This window comes from Platalea leucorodia (assembly GCF_965183815.1).
Source record: "Platalea leucorodia genome assembly, chromosome: 1".
NCBI classification, from domain to species: domain Eukaryota; kingdom Metazoa; phylum Chordata; class Aves; order Pelecaniformes; family Threskiornithidae; genus Platalea; species Platalea leucorodia.
In genome coordinates, this window is record NC_138823.1 from 120,014,409 (window position 1) to 120,036,246 (window position 21,838).

General features: G+C 38.0%; 1 protein-coding gene across 3 annotated transcripts in view; it reads left to right on the forward strand.

Annotated features, from left to right (window-relative positions):
- LARS2 (leucyl-tRNA synthetase 2, mitochondrial) overlaps positions 1 to 19,388 on the forward strand; it is an 89,544-nt gene extending 70,156 nt beyond the window's left edge. For 2 of the 3 annotated variants that reach the window (XM_082304787.1, XM_082304789.1), the window contains 5 exons: positions 1,387 to 1,556; positions 2,516 to 2,593; positions 4,724 to 4,835; positions 13,359 to 13,486; positions 19,017 to 19,388. In XM_082304787.1, the coding sequence (XP_082160913.1) occupies positions 1,387 to 1,556; positions 2,516 to 2,593; positions 4,724 to 4,835; positions 13,359 to 13,486; positions 19,017 to 19,196 (668 nt within the window). In that variant the 3' untranslated portion in view covers positions 19,197 to 19,388. Of the gene's footprint in view, positions 1 to 1,386; positions 1,557 to 2,515; positions 2,594 to 4,723; positions 4,836 to 9,867; positions 9,925 to 13,358; positions 13,487 to 19,016 lie in introns of those variants that run through there. The other variant, XM_082304788.1, reaches the window with a different exon arrangement.
- The last annotated feature ends 2,450 nt before the right edge of the window (positions 19,389 to 21,838 follow it).

Below are 21,838 nucleotides of genomic sequence, written 5' to 3' on the forward strand. Positions count from 1 at the left end.
TTAAATACTGGTTCTCAGTTGCCATGATCCTTCTCTTCACTGTTTGTGTTTTGATAGCCTTTTGAGGATTGCCCTCCAGACTAGATTCCTTGTCTTTTCAGTGGTGGACATGTAGGCAGGGCTTCATGTCATTCTCTCCCCCTCTCCCCTGGTGTGGGCAAGCAATCTTCCAGACTGTGCAGGACTAGATGTGGTCAAACTTACCCAGCAGCTTATTACAGCATTACTACAGTCTGCATAATGCCAAGCCTACTGTCTCTAGATGATGTACATGCTTCTGGTGTGAACAGGAGGTGGAAAGTTTGGGGAGAACATCATACTCCCAGTCCCACCTATGAGAGTTCATGAGGATCATGCAGACATAGTCAATCAGGTTGTATTTTACTGTTCCCAGATGTGCAGGAAGACTTTCATCTAGTGCAATCAGACAGATAATCCACCTGTATTACAGCCATTCACATGTCTTTTACTTCTCCCAGTTTAGTAGTAGCCCTTGGCAGTCTTTTCAAGTGCAGTTGCCAGAGCAGAATTGGAAACTCTTGCCTGTTGGGACGTCTTAGGATATGTTGGTACTGTGCAGTGCAGCGTGATGTAGTGCTGTGCAGTCTAGGAGAAACACAGCACATCTGGAAGAGAGAGCTAAAGCCCTATCAGTGCCATACCTCAAGCCATACCTTCACTAGTGGCTCTGCACCACACCACATGGAGGACCTGGCTGTGAGCAGCAGTAGCTTGGGGCTTCTCTGTAGCATGGTTCCCTAGATCACAGAAACACATTCTTAGAGAAGCCATGGAGCAGAACTGATGCCTGCAGGGTGAGGGTGAACAGCTTTATAATCTCCCCATCCCAAACTAAGCTGTGTCAAAAGATGGTATCAACGATCAGAGCCTATAATCGTTAGCTCTGTAGCAACAAAATTATATGTAGTGTCTAAAATCAAGTTGTAGAAGAAATCTCTCAATTAAAAAAATATACATGTGCATATGTGTGTATATATATGTATGTTTGTATTCTTCCATGAGTTTGAAAAATGAGAGCATGTAGAACTATTTTGTTGAGTTTGTGTTGTTTTAAAACACAAGGTGAGCATTCTAACATTGAGGTAACATTGGGTTATTTTACAGATTTAGCAAATATTCTTGCTGTATATCTGTTTTAAAGTAATTGCAGAAAAAAACTTTTATCTTACTGATTTCTTTCCCTTAAGGCAACCCAGCATTATTTGTAAAGGCATTTTTAACTGCATTGACATTTTTCATTTAAAATACAGTTTTTTTAAAAAAATGTTTAACTCTAGCATTCAGTTTCCTTTCTGCTTTTCTTTCAAGTTTCGGATTCGTTCACTGTAACTGAAATTTGTTTCTGCAATCTTTCATTAATCTCAGCTGATGCTATGCCAGGTGTTCAGAGATGGCAGACGCGCCTTTGGACACTTGTAACCAAACTTATTGAAGCAAGGACTTCAGGAACCATGCCCAATCCTGAGCTTCTGAATAAGAAAGAAAAGGCTGAAGCCAGAAAGATCTGGGAGCAGAAGAATCTGGTGATATCTGAGGTTAAAAGAAACACTTACATAGTTTGTAAATGACTAAATAAGTTGCTGCTCATGCTAAAACCATATGCTTGACTTAGAGAGCCAAAAGTTTTTTTCCCCAGATGAGTAGCTCATAAAATAATTTTTAAGTTAATTATTCTCTGTATAAGTAGTTTTACTTACCTACAAATCTTATGGGACAGAACTCTTGCAAAATAGTAAGATTTGGATTGGCAAAATTTCTCTGTTGTGTGCCTCCTTTAAAGGATGAAGCGTTATGGCATTAAAATATTATCAGTCTGCATTTGGAATAACTCCATTTCCAGTAGCAAAGCTATAGGTGAGTTATGCAGGTTATCCCTAACAAGAGCTTTTGATCTGTTTGCTTCACACCTCATTATCATACCCGCTGTTCATTCATATCGAATGAAAAAAAAGTTGTTGGAGAAAATATATTAGTGTATCCTAAAAAAAAAAGTATTGAAATGATTGTTCATCTCTTCTTATGTGTTATCTCATGCTGTGATTAGTGTCAATTCAATTATCAGAAGGAGACATAAATACCTGCAAAATTAACTTAAAATATTTTTCTATGGATAAAAATTTTCCTGATATAAATCCTGTGGCGAGGGACCTTCCAAGCGTTTTGACAGACATGAGAATTACAATCTTGCTATGGATGGACAAGCTGTCAACAGCGTAACTGAATTTACAAATGTGAAGACCCTTGTAGGGGCAAAGGGAAGGTATTTTGTTAAAGGAAATAAAGGGTGATTACTAATGCACAGTTCTAATTGGCATTGATTGAAGCTTTTAAAGCTAGTCAACTGAATTTTTATATGATTATTCTTTTCCCATACACACATGTGATTGCATATATGATGTGTTTGCACGCCAAAGTGATTTTCATGTCAGAGGTAAGATACTCCATGTTTAAGAATTTTAAGTAATTAGTGACAGATTTTTTCTTTTAATACAAGGTAACGGAGTACTTTACAAAGGATCATTTGTTCAATGCAGCTATTTCTCGATTGATGAGCCTCACTAACGTACTCCATGTAAGTATGTGATAGGAGTGAAGGTATTTTTTTCTTTCATACCCTGTTCCTGTAAGTTTTTATACAAAGCAGGAGCTGCCCAAACTATAGGTCCAAAAGTCGTTTGTAGTCATTACCATTGCTACTAACTCGAGAGCCTCGTGGACTTAGGTGGAAATATTTGGTTCAAAAGCAGTGTGTTCTAGTCTCACTGTAACCCTGAAATAATTGTTTTGCAGGATGAGCTTGACGGTATTAGAGCCGCTAGGTTCCAATGTTTACGCCTGCATCCTGTAATTTCAAAGGATACATTTTGTTTAGCTCTGTTCTCTCTTCTCTTTTGTTTTTAAACAAGTTGCATAGGTAGCTAGGTATAGCAGTACATTGTAGAATTATCAAACATCCTGATTTAAAGAAAAGGGTTATTCTTTACAAGGAAAATCGCACATAATCTTACATTCTTCAGAGACAGCTTTCACCACTGAACTGTCTGCTAGTAATAGAGTATGCAATTTCCTCTTTTTAAAGCAAGCATAAAAATAACTTAAGTCTTTAGCATTTTTTATTTAGATTGTTGTTTATCAGCCAGTGGTGATAGATCAAATATAATAAACTCTTACCTTCATTTTTGTTACTACTCTGAGATCTGGTTGAGCATTCTTTCAGACATATAACGGTAATGTGATCTAGACCAGAAATCAAATTAAAATTTGGGGGTTTTAGCTTTTTTGTTGAAATACCATTTTATACCTTATGGATTCCAAGGAAATTATTGGCAAAGTCAAGGAACTTTATGAAAAGTTAAATAGGGCATGCACAAGTGCTACACTGAAATAACATAAGTCTGGGATACTGTGTGGTGTTGGGAAGGTGATACATGATTCTCCATCTCCAGCTCAGTGATTCATATGCATTTTGGATGGTGGATGGTGATAAGTGAATGTTAAAAAAGAAAGAAAGAAATAAAAATCAGTGTCCTAGGGACAGCCAGATGTTTGACCGCTAATATATTTCTTGACCAAAGAAGTCAGTGCAGTATCTTTCAAGAACAAATTTCCGTATAGCATGGACACTTCCTCTTTCGGTCCTATTTGAAAGGAGGAAGTGGGGCGGTGAGTGAAGATTAAACATACAAAACAGGTAGTAGTTACTAGAACTTACTCAAATCTAGTTTGGACTGACCTCATTAGTATCAGTGAAAAGAAGATGCCGTCTGAAAACATTTGTGGTCTGGGTCAAACAAATGACTGGGTTTGGACCATTTTCTAGTAGATGGGAACGGGTGTTCATCACACCCACCAAATAATCCTCATAAGCTGACATGTATTGACATTTTTCTGTGCTGTTTCATTAGAGAGGTGAATTACAAAATAAATGCAGAATCTGAATTTACCATGGGATGTAACCTCTCTGAGTCAGAACAGGCAGAGAAAGGAAAAGTTTATCCGGCTACTTTTAGTGCTATATCTTTTCTATTAAGATACAATAAATAGAGGAATGAAGGTTCAAATTTCTTCAGTCTAGCACCTTTTGACAGAAATTGAAGATTTTCTGCACTAGAGTAGCTGCACACTTTACTAAAGCAATCTGAACATCAAACTGTAAAAGGCTGTGCTGCACTTCTCATTCCCAAACTTCCCTTCAGCTCTAAAACCTCACTTCATCACTAAATTCAGGTTTACTTAAGCCACCCTAGGATCCCGTACAACTGAACCTTGTCCCAACAAAAAACATGCTGCATTCAGCATGGTTTGACTCCTTTATGCAAGTAACTTCACCTCTTCTCAGATAGCACTGATTTTATCTAACATTACATTTCTAGAAGTGGCAGCACACAAAATGGTTTTGAGGGCCACAATTGTCCACACGGTCTGTGTTCAGACTCCCACACCAGAGCAGATCCTCAAGGGTCTGCATCAGCCTCTTGAGGATTAGCTTCCAAGTGTTAGAGAGCGCTCTGTGACCAAGAGTTGCGATTTTAATTCTCCAGAACTTTTAATAAGTTTCTATGAAATTAACGCTGCCCTGAGTATAGACATTGGTTTTAGGTTTTATTACTGCATTTTCTCCTTAATTAAACTACTCCCCCCACCCCACCCCGAATATTTATATTAACAACTGATTTTCTTTTCCTTCTGTCTTTTCGCTTAGCAAGCTTCTCGGCCTCTTATTCTCCATAGCACAGAATTTGAAGACGCTTTGGCTACACTCTGCATCATGGTTGCACCAATGGCTCCACACATTGCGTCAGAGATGTGGAAAGGTATTTCTAGAAATACACTTTTTATTGATGTTGCAGGAAAAAAAGGCAAAAAGTTAACATAATACATGTGTCACTTATCCCTCAATTCTGCATCTATCATGTCACCTTCTGTCATAGTTCCTAAACAAACTTGAAACTTGTGGTGTTCCCAGATCTGTCTGCTTTTAGTTTCTTTCCCTTTGCATACAAAGGTGGGTTTCTTGAGACTAGGCAGAGAAAGGGAAAAGGAAGAAAAATTCAAGACAGGACTTGTATGAGGAATTCATATGACAGCTGGTAGCTGCTCCTGTATGTAAAGTATTAAAAGCTGAACCTGAGACTACAAACAGCCCTTTTTCAAACAACTGTTTCAGAGTCTTTGGACTACAAATATTTTCTTTCAGGAATTCAGGCAGAGAGGACCATGTCAGAGGGCTGTATGCTAAAAAGACTAAAGAAGTGTTCAATAAAAATCCTACTCTTGTAAAATTCTGCAGAGACTGAAGGATGTTATGCTGCAAATTAACCTCTCGCAGAGAGTGGGAATGGTAGACAGGAAATCTTTTTTAAGATCTGTCACAGCTGTAAACCTTGAGGTCTGAATCCCAAGTGGGCTAAGTTGCATGGTGCTGCTACAGTTAAAGCCTGTGAAGTAAGGGATGTGCATGCTGGAGTTCAGCAGTTGCTTTTAAAGTTTATTGGGAGAAGTCCCAAGACGTATGTGGCAAGATAGGAATATATTCTGCATTAAGACTGGCCACAAATTGCTATGTGGTTTTGGACCTAATGTTAGCTTTTGGATGCTGTTCTAAGAGTTTTATTTTCAACAGTCATCCTAAAACTTTCTGCATTCAAATGTTTACAGAGCAGAGCTACTTAATAGCTTCTATTTCAGAGCTGTGCATGGCCCTGTAATAATGTTAATTGCCCAAGAAAGGCTGCTCTTGTTCAAAGCAATAACATAGGGGCAGAGACTTTGGAAACAGCAAGATACATTAGGGAGAGTGAGGTTTTTTCTGTGTTTTCATTTCCAATGTTTTTAAGATGTCTTAATAAAAGCTTTATTGTTTAGCATAAAGAGAGGCATCAGACATGGTCCATCTGGAGAAAGCTACTTCTGGTCAGTACTCTCTTACAATATGAAGTATCATCTAATTAAAATTATACTTCAATGGAAGTAATTGCCATGACTTTGTTTTCCACATTGGTTGAGATAAAGGCAGAAGAGGTAGGCTAATTACTTACACGTACAGTGCCTTGTGAACTTGAAATTCGAATACATGTTAGGCAATACAGAATTATCAAATATGTTTGATGAAATGACAAATAACACGACGATGTCTTAATTAACGTAACTTGTCAAACGTAAAGCTTAATCCTTTAACGTTTTGAATGTTAGAGAAGGAAGTCTTTTCTTACTACTAAAATCACTGGAGAATGAGAATGATAAACATTTTCTGGATCTCTCTCTGATGTAAGAATGAAAAGGAAACATATAAAAATTGGGAGTGTTACTGTCCTCAGCTTCTGCCTGCATTTAAAGATAAAATTTTGCTTGTGTGGTCCAAAGACTGTGCATTGTAATTCAGTGCGACTAGCATACAAAAACATTGTGCGGTGATTATTGCCTAGAAGAATTTTATGACTAAACATGAAAATCACAATCTCCTTTAGCATGGTTATCATTACGTTACATCAAAGTTATTAAACGATTTTATCAGGAGAACATATGTACATTTAACTATGGCATTGTGGTAAGAAGACTATATTATTTTGAAATAGCCAACTTCTGGCAATTCTGTCCTGGGATTGGGATTTCTGGTGAAAAATGTCCAACTATATTCTAGAGACAGATTCCCCAAGTTCATGTTCTGAATTGCACTCTGGTTCCACCAAGTCTTGTGGCTCTTCTGATGTAACCAATTTCTTGAACTTTATTATGTATAGGTGACGATGCTTTCTTATTTTAAATAATCTTAATACAAAAATTAAGCTTTCTAAATATTTAGTTTTCTTTGTGCTTTAGTTCTCCAGAGTAAGTCTCTCTTTTTGTACCTTGGGTTTGCGGCTAAATGTAGGGATGGTGCTGCTTCCTCTCTCGTAAACTAGTCAGGAAAAGGACTTGGTATATTATTAGCTCTATAAATAGCACCTATAACAGCGGACCACCACACTTTGATGGAAGCCTCTGTCTGCTATTGTAATGCCAATAATAAACAACGCATAAGCAACATATTTATAATTAAATACTGACATTTCATTCTAAAATAACTTGTATGCAGCCTTTACATGTTGTTTGGTTTAGTAAAACAAGGAGCATTTTTCTTTCTACAGTGGAAAATGAAACTGGGAAATTTGGAAGCCCTGCAGTTAATATCAAACAGATAATTTTACAGTTGAGTAGGAAGGTGGATAGGAACAGTGACTTGTCGTGTTAACTCTGAACCACATTACACTTCCTTGTGTACTTAAGCTTTTTTGAAGAAAAAGGATTTGCTTTCTTATTAGTGTTTCTCATTAGAAAGTTTACTACATAGTCAGATATGCCTAACATTAATTTTACTACAGCGTTAAAAGAGAGAAGAAAAGAGCATCCTCATTAATTTTGACTGTTTGCATTGTGCTTCACAGGATTAATAATACTTTTACTGTTGCACTGTAATCTCTTCTTTTATGCTTTGCTGATCACTGATTATGACCAAGAAACATTTAAGAAGAAATTACAATAGAATTTACAATAAGACCCTGACTTAATGTATTGTATTATATTAAGTTAATTCTGCCAAAGATTTGAAGACAATTAAACCACAGAACTATAGAACTTTCTGGCTAAGCACCTGGAATGAGGCTTTGTGGAGGTAGTAAAATAACTTTTGACAGCTGGAAGCTCTTCTGCAGATGCAAATAGTATTTTTTCAGTTTAAATGACAGGTGTGCTGGAAATTGAAAAAAAATCAACGAACTTTTTCTCCTTTTCTAGTTTTGGAATAAAAAGCTAGGCAAAAGAGGCTAGCATCTATGAATATTAAAATCTTGAAGGATCCGATGTCCAAAAATATCTGATACTGTTAGTTTTATTCAGTAATTCCATAAAATATTCTGCTTTGCTCAAAAAAATAATGTTTAACTGCAAAACATGATATGATAAATTTTAAGTATCTGACAAATTTTCTTAAATTCTGAAATCATTTATATTTAAATAGAAAAAAATGCTTTTTTGCATTTTAATTGTTTTCCATTTCAATCTAAAAGCTATGTGACGCAGATCACATTGAAATGTAAAAAAAAAAAATTGCAAATCAGTGTTTTCTAATACAATAGCTTATAGAAATTAAAACTCGGCTAAGTGTATAAATATGTGTGTAGGTATCCTCTTGATTAGCAAAAAAGTTCTTTACAGACAGATGTAACTGCAAATGAGTCCATCTTAATGATTGCCAACTAATGAAAATATTACGAAAATTACAAAGATAATTTTAGAGCGTCAATTAAAGATGCTTTCCTTGACATTTTAAGTAATGACTAGCCTCGGTGGTATAAGTAATTTTGATTGTAATAATGCTATCCTGCTCTGTAGGAGTTGCATCAGAGTTCATTTGAAACTTTAGCTTTTTAGTCCACTATGTTTTCTTTGTTAGTTTGTTAATAAACTTTGCAAACTCAGAACTTCAGTTCGATATCCCAAGGATGCTTCTGATGTAATGTTCAACTTTTAAGTGCAATTAAAATAAAATTAGGTAGCTTCAAGATACAGCAATTTTTGTTCTTCTGCAGCTAAAGAATTATTCTCCCATGGGGTTTAGTTTCTATGTGACCATCTTGTTTTCATGCATCAGGTAGGAATGAAGAGTTTGGTCCCTTTGTAAGGTGGGTGAAGAGCATACTTCAGTATTGGCAGTAAATGTTCCCAGTTTGAGTGAAGGGAAAAGCTGCTTGAATGCTGTTTGAGAAGTGCCTCACCTTTCAGCAGCTGAACAATAGTAACCCAGTGCTTTGATATTTTGTGTATGAAGTAGTTCTTTCTCCTGCTTAGAGGAGGAACAGTTTTCAGTATTTTGGTGCGTCAACCCAATGGTCTTAATTCTGCAGTGAATACACTGGTTTATCGCTTAATAACATAAAAAGCGACTGTAGCCCCTCAGTGTGGGAAGAGTTCATCCGGCTGATATCTTGGCAGTTTATGAACACTAACAGGATGAGGAAATCTGTTTCCTTCCTGAAACCTTGTATCTGAGGAATATACAGACACCATTTGAGACTTTTTTTTTTCTTTTTTGGTTTGTTTGTAGTAGTACAGTATTTTGCTGTCCAGACGAGGATATGAAACTGCATATTTTGAGCAGTAAAAATGTAATTTTTATTAGAGATGGCACATGAAAGATATACACTGATGATAAACACATCTTAAGATGTATTGAAATGAAACATAATTATTGGAATTTGTAATGTATAATTGTCTTAGCAACATTTTAACTGTCACTGCAATAGCTGTATTGCAAGAATTTCTTCTTCTGAATTCAGTCCTTGCTCAAGAAAGCTTCTGTAAAGAACAGAGCTGAGTAGAAGCTAACTGATGTTGCAGATTTTAGTTGAAAATCTGAATGCAGAAAACCCCCTTCACAAATGCAAGAAGAAACAAGATTTGGAATGAAAAAAATACTTCTTTCATCCAAGAGTAATAACCCAAAGTGAAGGACAGTAAGTCCGTACAAATGGAGGAAGGCAGATAATTTTCAGAAGGTTAAAAGGATTCACGTGGAGTTTGCTGAATTGGAAACACATTCTAGAGTTAGCTTTTAGTAACCCAGGCTTTTCACAGCCCTCCTTGGTGCTCCACATCTGTCACTAGGGAACGTATAAAATTAATCCCCTAGCACTGTATTGAGTAAACGTAAGTTTTCCTGACTTTACCCAGTTCTGTACTACTATACCAGCAGTACAACAGTTTTTCTCAGAGCTGTCTGGAAACAGCTTTTATTGTATTGCTATCATTTCTTTGAGATTACAGACCATTTCAAATATGACTGACAGACACATTCCTCCTGCACTGCAGAAAGGTGTTCCGGATCACAGCTTGCCTGAATCTGTCAAATAGGAAGATTCATTAAATAGTAAAAAAGCATATGAGGAACAAAGTAACATGGTAACAATCTTGTCCTTGGAAGAGGCTGCAAATGCGAGTAAGGTACTGACCCAGAATGCATCTCCACTTACTCTTATACACTCCTGCTCTGAGCTTTTTAAAAACTTTATCTGCTTGTCTGCTGGTGTGGTGGATTTTTACTTAACATAGATTTCTATTGTTTTGGTTTAGCTAAATCCAAAAGTTACCAGCATTTGGATAACACGCCCTCATAGTCACCTTATACTGCTCCCTCTGATCTTCTTATATCTCCTGTTAGAAAATCCTTAGTCCTAGACTCTGATAGTGGCATTGCTTCAGATGCCTTCATTAACTTCCTTTTATCGTCCATTAAGACTTCCGTCCTCCTTGCCTTTTCTGCTTTGTTAACCTCTCTGTGCCGGCCCTTGTCCCGTGCCAGCTATTACTCAGTTTACTCCGTAATCAGATCTTTTTCTCTTGCCGACATAATTTTGTGTCAAACTAACTGCACTATTGCTGGAATTTTACATAGTTTTTTCTAGTGCTTTTTTTCTGTAAGGCTAGAATTACCTTGCTGTCCTAACTTACCTTGCTGATATACAATTGCGTCCGCATCTTCCTTAAATCTCTTTAAAATGAGAATCTGCTCTCCCTCCTCAAATGGCACCCTAGGGGAAGTATTATGCTTATGAAATACTCATGTAATGCTAATAAAACACTGCCATAAGCTAAAAAGTTGTTAGGCTTGTCCTGTCCCCTCCTTCTCTCAACTCACTCATTTACAGTAGTATAATACGTGTTTAACTTGGTGTTTTAACTTGGGCTCCAATGCTGTGAGTTACTTGTTAGGGAAACCTTGTTTTAGTATTAGCTTGCTAGTCAGTAAAAGCCCATTGAAGCAGATCCAATTGCAGGATCAGGGCTTCAGACTGAGCGCAAGTCTTGTCCTTGATCTGTCCTGTATGGATGTACAGATGTGTACGTATAAGTAAACAGCTTACAGTAAGTAGAAATGTACTCAAGTGGCTTTCCGTCCCACATCTGCAAGAGAAGCGATAGCCATAAAAGCAAAATATGTCAAAAAATATAAAGCAAAATGCATGGTGCTTTATAATGTGCAGTTTACCAGGCACTTCCCAGTACAATAAGACAGTCAAACGGGTTTTTTATGTTTTCACAATAAGTCTGTGAAATGGTCGGTTCTTTAACTTCTCAAACGGCGCTTTTGTGCAACATCTCGGAATCAAGTGGGAAGGCTGGAGGAGGCTTCTGCCTAGGTCCTGACAAGTGGACCATCGCCGTTCTGGATCACAGCGATGAAGTTTCTGGTTTTGTGTGTGTTGCATTTTGAAAATGCAAACCAAATTATTGCGTTTTCTGTGTTCTACAGCTCACAAAATGTGAATTAAGGCAGGAAGCCAAACAGGCAACATAACTAAAACCTTCATTTTGGTTTCCTGTCCAACTCTGTTTTCTGAAACTAGTTCTGTTGACTTTTGCACTTTTTTTTTTTTAATATGGATGAGCTCATAGCTCATTTTGTAGCAAGAAAACGAACCAAAAGATAGACATTGTGCTTAGTCACACTTTATCTGCTTCAGAATACATTTTAATTTTTTTTATTAGTAGGTTTATTAGGACTGACAGCCTCCATGGGGATTAAAAGTGACCCTGGTTTTGCTTTCATAGATAGACGCTCTTGACTTCTATCAGAAAGTGGTTTTTAAATAGTTTGAAGGATCCACTTCCACAGAAAAATAAGGAGTGGCCAGGATGCATGCTTCTGCCACAAGGCATGTGATCAGTTGGAAAGAAATGAGCTCATCTGGATGTTCAAAAGCCAAAAAGGGAAGAATCTAGCAGCTGTTGTCTTTCAAGTCAACGTGATAATGAATCATCAATGTGAAGATTTTTTTTCTGCTGGAGTTCCTATCTTTTGCTCTTTCAGTTTCTGAGCTACTGTCACAAGAGAAAAAAACCCACACAAATCCAGATCCATTAAAGCATTTTAATCAATTATTTACCTAATAAGATTGTGGCTTAGTTGTTATTCTTAGGAAATGTGCACATTCTTGCTTGCCATTAGAAATAGCTCCCACCGGTCCACCCTAATGTCCCTTTTCTGAATCATTCAGCAAATAGCAAGGCTGTGTGTCATTTTACCAAAGCGCTTTGTCTGAAAAAGCGCTGACAGAAATCTGGAGGATTTTTCTGGAGGAAGTTGCATTCTCTTTATGTCTCTGTTTGTTGTTATTCGCTGTATTAGTCTAAACAATCCAGCTAGGTAAATTCATGTATGTATTATGCATGGGTTGGTTTTGCTCCTATGTCTGCCGTTGTGCTGTGTTTTGAACAGCTTCGGGTACCTCAGTCTCAACAGTGATTCTTGTGTTGATGGGTTTTCTTTATCCTCTTGCTGGAGTTTCTCTAAACCAGATGAAATTTCAAATATATTTTGCAACTCTGAATGAAGCACGTGCTTATAAAAAGTTTTAGTCTGTATTCTTATTCATACACAGAGAATGTTTTTAATTTAAAAATCCTCTGGCTTTGTGGGAATCACAAGAGCAATCATCATCAATATTGATCATATTTGACAGCCTCTTGTTAAGTGAAATCTTTTTATTTTGTCCTGCAGCTGGAGTAAACAGCCACATAAATCCCACTCAGAAGCTTTTATTCAGTTAAAGAATGCAGCTTCAGAATGAATTGCATCCTATTCTCCTATTACTTAAACATGTCAGGAATAAATTGTCTTGGGGAGAGCAAAGCCTGTTTAATAAAAGGAGATAATTTATAGCCATTTTAGGAGTTTTTTTTAAATAAAATCAAAGGATAAAGCGTTTCAGAATGTACGCATCATAAGAAGGAGAGCAAGCTGTGCAATGTGTCCTTATGTAGCACCTTTAATTTGTGAGAAAATAGATACTTTACAGAATATGAGAAAGTCTTGCAAGTAGCTTGACTTGCAAATTTAGAAACTACCCAGCATAGATGGTAAAATAATAAGCCATATTTGTGTATCATTTTGATTGAGTTGTTAGTAAAATTTTAATCAAACTGATGGTGTTGTTGAAAAAAAACCACGGTATTATGATTGATTTCTAGAAGTAGAGGTCAGCTTGTGTTGCAGTATTACAATTTAAAATAATAAACAGTGGTCTTCTGTGTTTTTGGCAAAGTTTTGGAGTGATATTCCAAATCTAAAATGTGCCCACAACATTCATGTTAGCATCCCTACACATGGTATAAAACGAGTGCTTCAAAGATGTGTATCTTTGTTTATAATGTGCTGTATGCTAATCTAAACAATGTTGTTTCCTCCTAAGGGACTTACTTTTGAAGTCAACTTTATTCTGATCTTATTTATCAAACAAATTCCAAAGATTGAATGTTCTGGGTACAGTACAGCTGAATATTTGACTGGTTTCATTTTCTAGGTTTGGCACACATGCAGAATAAACTTTGTACTCATCATCACTGGGATGTTGATGTGCTGCATCAGTCCTGGCCCAAAGTAGACCCAGAGTACCTTCAGCCATCAGATGTCGTGGAGATGTCTGTTCTGGTAAGAGTGTTTTCATTTATTTTCAGTGGTGGTCAATTAATGCATTATGAGCTCAGAGGTTGCCAAAATTTCTGCTCTTGTGGAAGTCAGTTCCCTTCTTAGGTGGCTCAGTGAAAGGTCAGATAGAATAGAAACTGCAATTACTGTTGTGCTGAGTAATTCAAATGGTTTCCTAAATGAAAAAATGTAGCAAGTCTGGAAGGGAGATGATATAAATATAAATCTTTTTGAGTGACTGCATATTAGTACCTGTGGAGATTTGACAAATGAACAGCTGTGGGCAAGGACGGTACAGTCAAAACTGTGATCAAAATATAGGTCCCTCCAGACTTTATGCATGACAGTGCATTTATGATCTTGGCCCTGTACAAAAATGTATAATTAGGTGACATTTCTTGTGGTACCTGTAGTGCTATGGTTGCCTAATACAACATCATAAGCTGGGTTAAGTTGCTGTGATTTTTGCCATACGATGTTTCCCGTCTGCCTGGGGCTGAACTTCTGGCACGTTTTGGCAGAGGGTATTTGCAGGAATGAGGCGGAGGAAAACAGGTATCTTTCCTAATGTTAGAACTGCATTCCAGTTTCTCTTTGAGCTCTAACACCTTTGTGGTCTAGGGAAAGAGCTGGCAATTCAGTAGAAGAGTGGACATAAAACGACATTTAGTTAACCTGTAATTTTCCAAAATGTGTATGTGCATATGCACAGTGTAGTTTACTGTCTTTTTTCCCCACATCTCTAATTAACTAGTCTGTATTCAGCATCGTTAAGCTTTATCATTACATGGAGCACGGTAACAGTAAGTGCCACTGCAGGCCATAGAGGGACTGCAGGGCTTGGAGCCAGGGGGTGGGATCCGTGTGTAGTGTCTCAGCTCTTCCATCAACTGGCTCCTGGTCAACTTGCATCCAAGTGCTTCATGCTCAAGCTTTATGGTAGTCTGTAATTATGTAGTTGCATACTAATAGATCTGCAGAACTCCTGCCTTTTTCACTGCTCACCAAAGAATAACCTTTAATGTACCATGCAGACATTCTAAACGTAAATGTTTTAACTTAAATTAAATGTTTCAACTTAAACATTTTTTGTGTTTCTGGACATTGAATAAGATGGAACCTCTAGAAGAAATGTCATTTGGTCATGTAAAACTGCATGCTCTGTGTGTGTGCACGTGTGCATGCGTGTGTGTGTGTAAGGGAAACAGAAGCAATGCATGTTATCTGTATTTTATCTGTATTTTATCTATTTTATTATGTTAGCTCCTTTGGGTAGGAGGAGTAAGTTCAGTTATTTTTGTTTAGCTGGGTTTTTTGAGGAGGGAAGAGACTGGCTGGATTTAGGGGAAGTTGCGTTGCTGTATATTTCCTTAATCAAAGTATCTTTGCAAATAATTTAATACCTTGCCAGATCTCTCAGTCACAGTCCACTTGAACAGAGTGAGGAATGCTGCTAAAAACATAATTTTTCTAACATTCAACATACGTGCTTAGCAGAGGCCACAGAGTATGTCTTTTTGGAGGAAATTTTCAATTGGTGTCTTCTCCCAAACCAAGGAGAAGGACTGAAGTGCCAGCTGGGGTTAGACTTAGCCTAATAGTCACTGTGGGTTTATTGCTTTTCTTTTTTCTTTCTTTTTTCTTAAGTGATAAGTATTTATTTATACCAGTAAAAAGGTCGTATATCCACAAAAATCTTCACTTGGGTACAATCACTTTGCTCAAGCTTAAAATAAACATTCACCTTCAAGCACAGCTAGCAAACATCTTAAATTCCAGTGTTCAGTCTACAAGGAAGTTATGAATGAGAAATTGTGTAATTATAGAAACTTCTTTGCAATCGTGGTTAAAGCAAACATGTTGTTAAATATATATTTAAAATAAAAACTTCAGCAATACAGGGAAAACTCTGAACTCTGTTTTTAAGACTGTAAAACTGAACATAAAAACGCTTAAACATTTCACTGATTTTTCTGCTGACGTTAAAACTTCCTTCTCAAAAAAAGAAAATAGAAGAATAAAAATTAATGTTGCTTTAAACAACCATTATTTTTATTTCTTTTCCTGGTTAACTTTGTCAAAGCCATAGCCTTCTGTAGAAGTCTTGTAATAAGAGAAAAAGCAACCCGTGCCTTCTTAGATACATATTCATGGAAGAATATGATGTATGTAAACACCTTCCTTAGTTCTGAGAAAGCAAGTGATTGGAAGACCAGAGAGACAAGTTACTTTTTTGAACTGAGAATAACTCTTAAAAATAGTGCCAGGAGGGGGGCATGCCTGGCTTTCTACTGTAAGAGTAAGGCAAAAGGGAAATACAGAGGAGCAGGGAGAAATCATCATGAATGTGAATATTTTAAAGTCTTGTGGACACTGTAGGTTTTTGTATGGCTGTAAAAGTAAATTGCCCTCATTAAACCAAGAAACACTGGACATATGAAGAATTGGTTAGTTGCAAAGAGGCAGTGTCTCTTCACAAGGCTGCACAGTCACACTGAGTCTTTGGGCCACAACCCTATTCTTCTCAAGACATCAAACTGCCTCAGGCTGCCAGGGATTTGCCTGCTGAGACATTATGGTTTTGTTTCTCTTGACACAAAATACTTCATTATTTCCTGTCTGTGCTGGAGTTATGGCTTTCCATATTTAACCCAAAGCAGCAAAAGCAACCAACTCACTGCATCCTTGGCTAATACAATACAGATTGCCTACAAGAAAGACATATAAATTCACTGGATATGCATGGTATCTGTTATTCTAAATGTTATTGCAAAGTTGAATATCTTTAATCATACCGTATATTGTTAATGCTATGAAAAATCTGACCTGAATGTAGCGTGCATTTCATCCTATGAACACACTTCTGACTAACATTCCTCACATTTTCTAGGCGGTGCAGAACTGTTAGCAGCTGTGGTCTTATAACTGATGTTTTTATAAAATAAAAAAAAAAGTCTGTGTCATTTTTCCTGCTTTGGCGTATGAGGAAGGCCTAAAAGTGCACAGATATTTATTTTTCTTTTTACTTCTCAGAAGGATTATGCATCAATGGTAAAAAAATATTTGAGTTGAACTAAAAATTCCTCTCTGCAGCCTCCAGGTGCTTATTTTTCAGTCTTCTGTGATTTCATTTCACCCTTCATAACCTCTCTAGTTCCCTCTAGCTCCCTCTAGATCCAGAATAGTCTAAAATGTCAAATGTTTAAAAAAAAAAAAAAAAAAAAAAAAAGAAAAAGCAACAGCTTTCTTCCTTAGGGGAAGAAAGGACCCAAGCCTCGTTTACTGTAGTTTCCCTCTTGCAGTTTGCAGAGGTTTTTCAGAGAAACAATGCTGCCAGCACCCAAGTTTCTTGTGCTGGCTCTTTTACCTGGAGCTGCCAAGGGTTATGATGGTCTAGTAAGATACAGAGAGAGAGAGATGGAGGCATAGCAGAAGATAGGCGTCCTGCTGAGAATCTAACCCCTCGACTAAGAGAACATGTGAATAGGATGCTTGTTACGCACAGTGTGTGATTACATCTGCAGATGCTTATTTTAAGAATGGCATTAATACGTTTGACTTTGCATCATGATACCTACGATAACAATGAAAGCCACGCTGCAAACACGTGCTGAAATCATAACCAATCTGCCGTGTGATAGGATTTTCAGACTCGGCTCGCAGCGCGGTGTGGGAAGATGAGGAGAGATGCTGTGGGAAGGTACACAGCGTCAGGTCGCCTAGGCTTCTCGACCTTTCTAGGAAAACACAACTGCTAGCAGTCATTTATTTACTAAGTTGATTTAGACCGCTTGGCTTTTCTGTTGAGAACAGCACCAAATAGGCTAGTTGTGGCAAGTTTCCCCCTGCCAACATCCATCCGCTGGGACATATTAATTTGCATCATGGAGGACAGCGAATGACATTTTAACTAAGCAGGCATAGTTTTGAACTGCAGGCTGTGTGTCCTAGCAGCAAGCTCACAAGCTTGCTTTATAGTCTCACTAAAACCGTATCCATTTGGATTTTACCATTTTCTTTTTCCTGTGGAATGTATTTCTTCTCTGAAGTGCCCTGTCAAAAAGAACTACTTGTATTTATTTTTCACAAAAGCTTTCCAAATTAACTCTTCTGTGCGTTTCAAGGGATTTACTTTGCACAAGGTGCTAAAGGCAAAGTTTAACACAGCCAGCCTTTTATGATACCACGTGATGGATGCATGTAGGAACAGTTAAAAGCCTACCTACGTTATCACTGCAAATTGATGTCAAGTCTAGTCAAAAAACAGAAATGACTCATTCCAGCTGCATTTGAGCCTTCATCTTGTTCCTTAAAAACCTGACCCAACTTCCTCTCTCTGAGAATTGCACAGATTATTTTATTTTCAATAAAATATAAACTAGGTAAGTGAAGTAGGTCTCTCTTATTCGTGGTATGTTGCATACATGTATCCTGGATAAAATCCAGGTGAAAACCAAGCTGTGTGCATTTTTATGTCCAAGCTATATGAAGCAACATATGTTCCTTTTAGATGACTGAAAACTCATTACAATGATGTCTAAAGGTCAAAGATCTGCAGTACCTGCAGCAGATTTTTATGCAAGTAATTTGATTCAACTGGATTAAAAAATTCAAATTATTTCATTTGCTAAAATGTGGGATTGATATTCTTTTCATTAATCCACTGAAAGTACTCCATATAAATCTGAAAGCTTTGTAATAGTGAATTTTATGCCCATTCCAGAAAGGTATTCCGTAAGGCTCTGTAGTCTCTGTCCATTATCTACTCTTACTGGATGACAGAAAAGATTTATAAGGCCATTTTATAAATGAAGGTGATTCCCACTGAAGGCCTTACTCAGTTTTACTTACATGATTCTGCTCTGCTGATGCAAAACCAGTATGGAAGCTCTGAAAACCAGCTGCACACAGGAAAGCATGACCTTATGAGTGGTTGTCATCTTTGTGGTCAGTGTTGGCTTAATGAGTCATGCGTTTAGTACGAATGCAACATATAATGAGTTAAAGCCTATTTTTCTAAAAATGACTGATGATGAATCTTTCAGATATCTTTTCAGCCACAAATATTTTTATTTTAATAAATCTTGCATTTGAATCTTGGTAAGGAGTCTCTTAGCTGTAAAGAATCCAGGTTGCAGCCTAGAAGTACGTACAAACCAAGATTCCCACCTGACATGACTGCTATGTTCACTCTCATTATTCAGCTTGCATAACTATCACGTTTTTAAACTTAAAAGATCGCCACATTGCATAGTCACATGCTGCTTGCTGTCTTCAAAACTAAGACTTCCTATGGCCACTTCTTCAATTTTCCTTGAGTAGCATGAGTCAGAGTTTCATTCTCTGATTTTATGGTAGAGGGACAGGAGATACGGAGAATTTTATCTTCTACTTAGAAAGTTTGGTGTTGGAGAAAAGAGAGTTTGATCCACATTTTTTCCCCACGTATAATGAGACGGATTGGATTCGGGAAGTAAAATCGTGTAAATCAGTCTAGTAACTGCTGTTTTTCTTGTTTTTGTGTCTCTTTCAGATCAATAACAAAGCTTGTGGCAAAGTTTTTGTGCCTCAGCAAGCAGCCCGCAATTTTGAAGAAGTCCACGAACTAGTTCTTCAAAGTGAACTTGGAGTCAAGCATCTCCAGGGGCGAACCATTAAGAAGGCCTTTCTGTCTCCCAGAACTGCCCTTATCAACTTCTTAGTGCAAGAATAGCAAAGGCTCTGCTGGGCTGCAAAAGGGAACTGGAATCTTCCGAGATGAAACCAATTCAAAAATACCAGTTATGGTTATTTAAATCTCATGTAACGGTGGGGAAGAAATGTTATTAAAATCAGGTTGCTGCTAAATCTTCATTTCAACGGGGAGAAATGCACGGAATTAAAGTTTCTTATCAGGTCACGGTGAGATGCTGTTTGTCCGTATTCTCTGGGAGAATGAGAAGGAAGCGCAGAAGAACTAAACGATTGTAACACAATGTAAATCATATAAAGTGCAGGGGTTTCAGTGTCAGCCTCAGGAATATATCCCATTGGAAAGCTGGCTGGACTAAATGCAGAGGCATAAATACGATTCCAGGACTAAACAACTGCCCTGAGTATGTGCTACACCAAATGTTAGGTGTGCTACAGTCAGTCTTTGCTGCCGATATCTCATGTTTGGGTACCCTATCATTAACTAACATTTTAAGTTGTAAGAAAATGTTACTACAGAGTGTTAATTTAAAAAAGGATTTGTTTAGCACTGGCCAATGGCCTTGGGCACAGCAGGTAGCCAGAACTGGAGTGGCCTGATACATTTCACATAGGTTTCAGAGCCAAGCCAAGAAAAAGGTCAGATTATTTAGCCAAGCCCTGCCTTAGCCAGGATCCTCCTTCCTCGCTGGCATATTTCTGTTGGCTCGTACATGGAAGATTCAGCTTCAGCAAAGTGCTGGCTGTTGTGTCTGCACAGAACGGAATGGCACTTACTTCCTATGCATGAGCCATCTCGGAGACTTTCGGGAGGGATTCAAGAAAGGGATGAGTCGGCTGCTAGAAATGCAGCAGTGGTGAAGGCAGACAGCGTGCTTTTTGCCTCTACTCCTACTTCTCATAGTGCCTAGATCGTAAAATTTGAAGCAAAATTCTTTCTTTTTTTTTTCCGAGGGCTTCATTAAGTGGATATAGCCATCGTGTTTCTAAAAATCAATCAGACTTCCATAAAACACAAAGCCATTCTCATGCCTCATTTCAACCATTTTATTTGTACGCTCCATTGCTGTTACATCCACATGGAAATGTTTATTGTATTTAACAAATGCTTGAAAAAGGGTTTCCAAAGAGACAATTACAGGGTTCATTGTGTAAGAATGTCTTTTCTTTAACAGCCATTAAACTAAGTAGTCCAATCAGCCAGGCATTTATGAGCCATTCTGACAGTTAAGAAGTCGGCAGTAAGAACCAGCTAGGCAAATAAAGAGGTCTGTATTAACCCTCCAGCCCAGCAGTCATCCGGACCATGTATTAGATTAAAAGGAAACCCAACAAAAATCTCCCAGATAACAGTAAATAAGTCCAGTAGATCCTAAGCAACCAGGATCAAGATAGATCACATTGCAGTGTGAGTACTAGCTAAGCGACACCAATATTCATTTTGGTTTTGTGCATTTTTGGTGCTGAAGATCTAGCTGCGTAAGGGATGCCAGGCTTAGCGAGCAGATTCGGCTCGACACATCCCTACTTCTGCAACAAAACTCGTCTGATGTCTGCCTCCCCCTGGACCGCACTCGTGCAGATTTTCTCTCCAGCAGTCCTTTGACAGAAGAATGACTAAGAAATGGAATATTTATAATGGAGATATGGTCTTTGCAGTTTTAAGACTCCAAAAATCTCAGCCACAAAGGAATGCATTCAGACATTCAAACACAGGCCTTTAGTTGGAGTTAAAATAATTTGAATTCCAGTGTCTGCCTGACATATATGTTTTTACAAATTCATAAAACTCCTGTTCAGAAGCCCCTAAAAGGGCTATGAAAGAGATCCTTTAAAGTAAGATCTGTACCACAGCGCAGTCCTGCTTTTTTTTCTGTGTAAAAGTTTAACACACCCTGTGGCATCATTTTAACAGAGTTTTTCTTTGGGGGGAAGGTGACATGTTTGGTGTAAATAAAAACTTTTACAGTTTACAAGGATGAAGGAAGATGTTGTAAGCCCAGCAGCCCTACGGTGCCTCTAAACAAAAGCTGCAGTCACTCCAGGGCTGAGCAGCAGCCCGCAGCGTTTATTGCTGTTAGCACTGGCGGGGATTTGCTCGTGCCAGAGGAAGTGAATTGTCGATGGCACTTAGTGATTCGGGCAAAAATCAAAATAAGGAATGGACTTCTACACGCCAAAAAAAGGAAAAGTAGCGAACAGCAGTTGTACAAAAAGTGTACGGTCAGAAGTCACGCCAGCGTGTTTACAGTAAGTTGGCGTTCGGTGTGGTCTAGAGGATACAAGAAAGGCGGCGAAAAAGGGGGTGAGAGAGATGGCGCAGTCAGTCTGACAGAGCCTCGTCCCCTGCTCAGTGTGTGTTTGAAGGGTGGCAGAGGTGCCAGCTGTGGAGCTGTGCAGTTGTCCTGGCAGCTGTCTCGTAAGGTTGACCTGCTCTGAAACACGATTGCCATTTGTCTTCGGATAATTGTGACTCACAGCGTTGGTCTGTGCCTCGGTGGGACTGATACCGATACACAGGCTGCAGCCTGTTACCGAGCCTTTTTCAAATAACTTCTGGCAGATGCCTCTCGTTTATTTAACAGTTGTTACCTGTGTCACAGTACCGACGCATCTTTATGCTGAAGATGGTATAAGGCGTTGTCACAGATCGCGTGCCCTTTT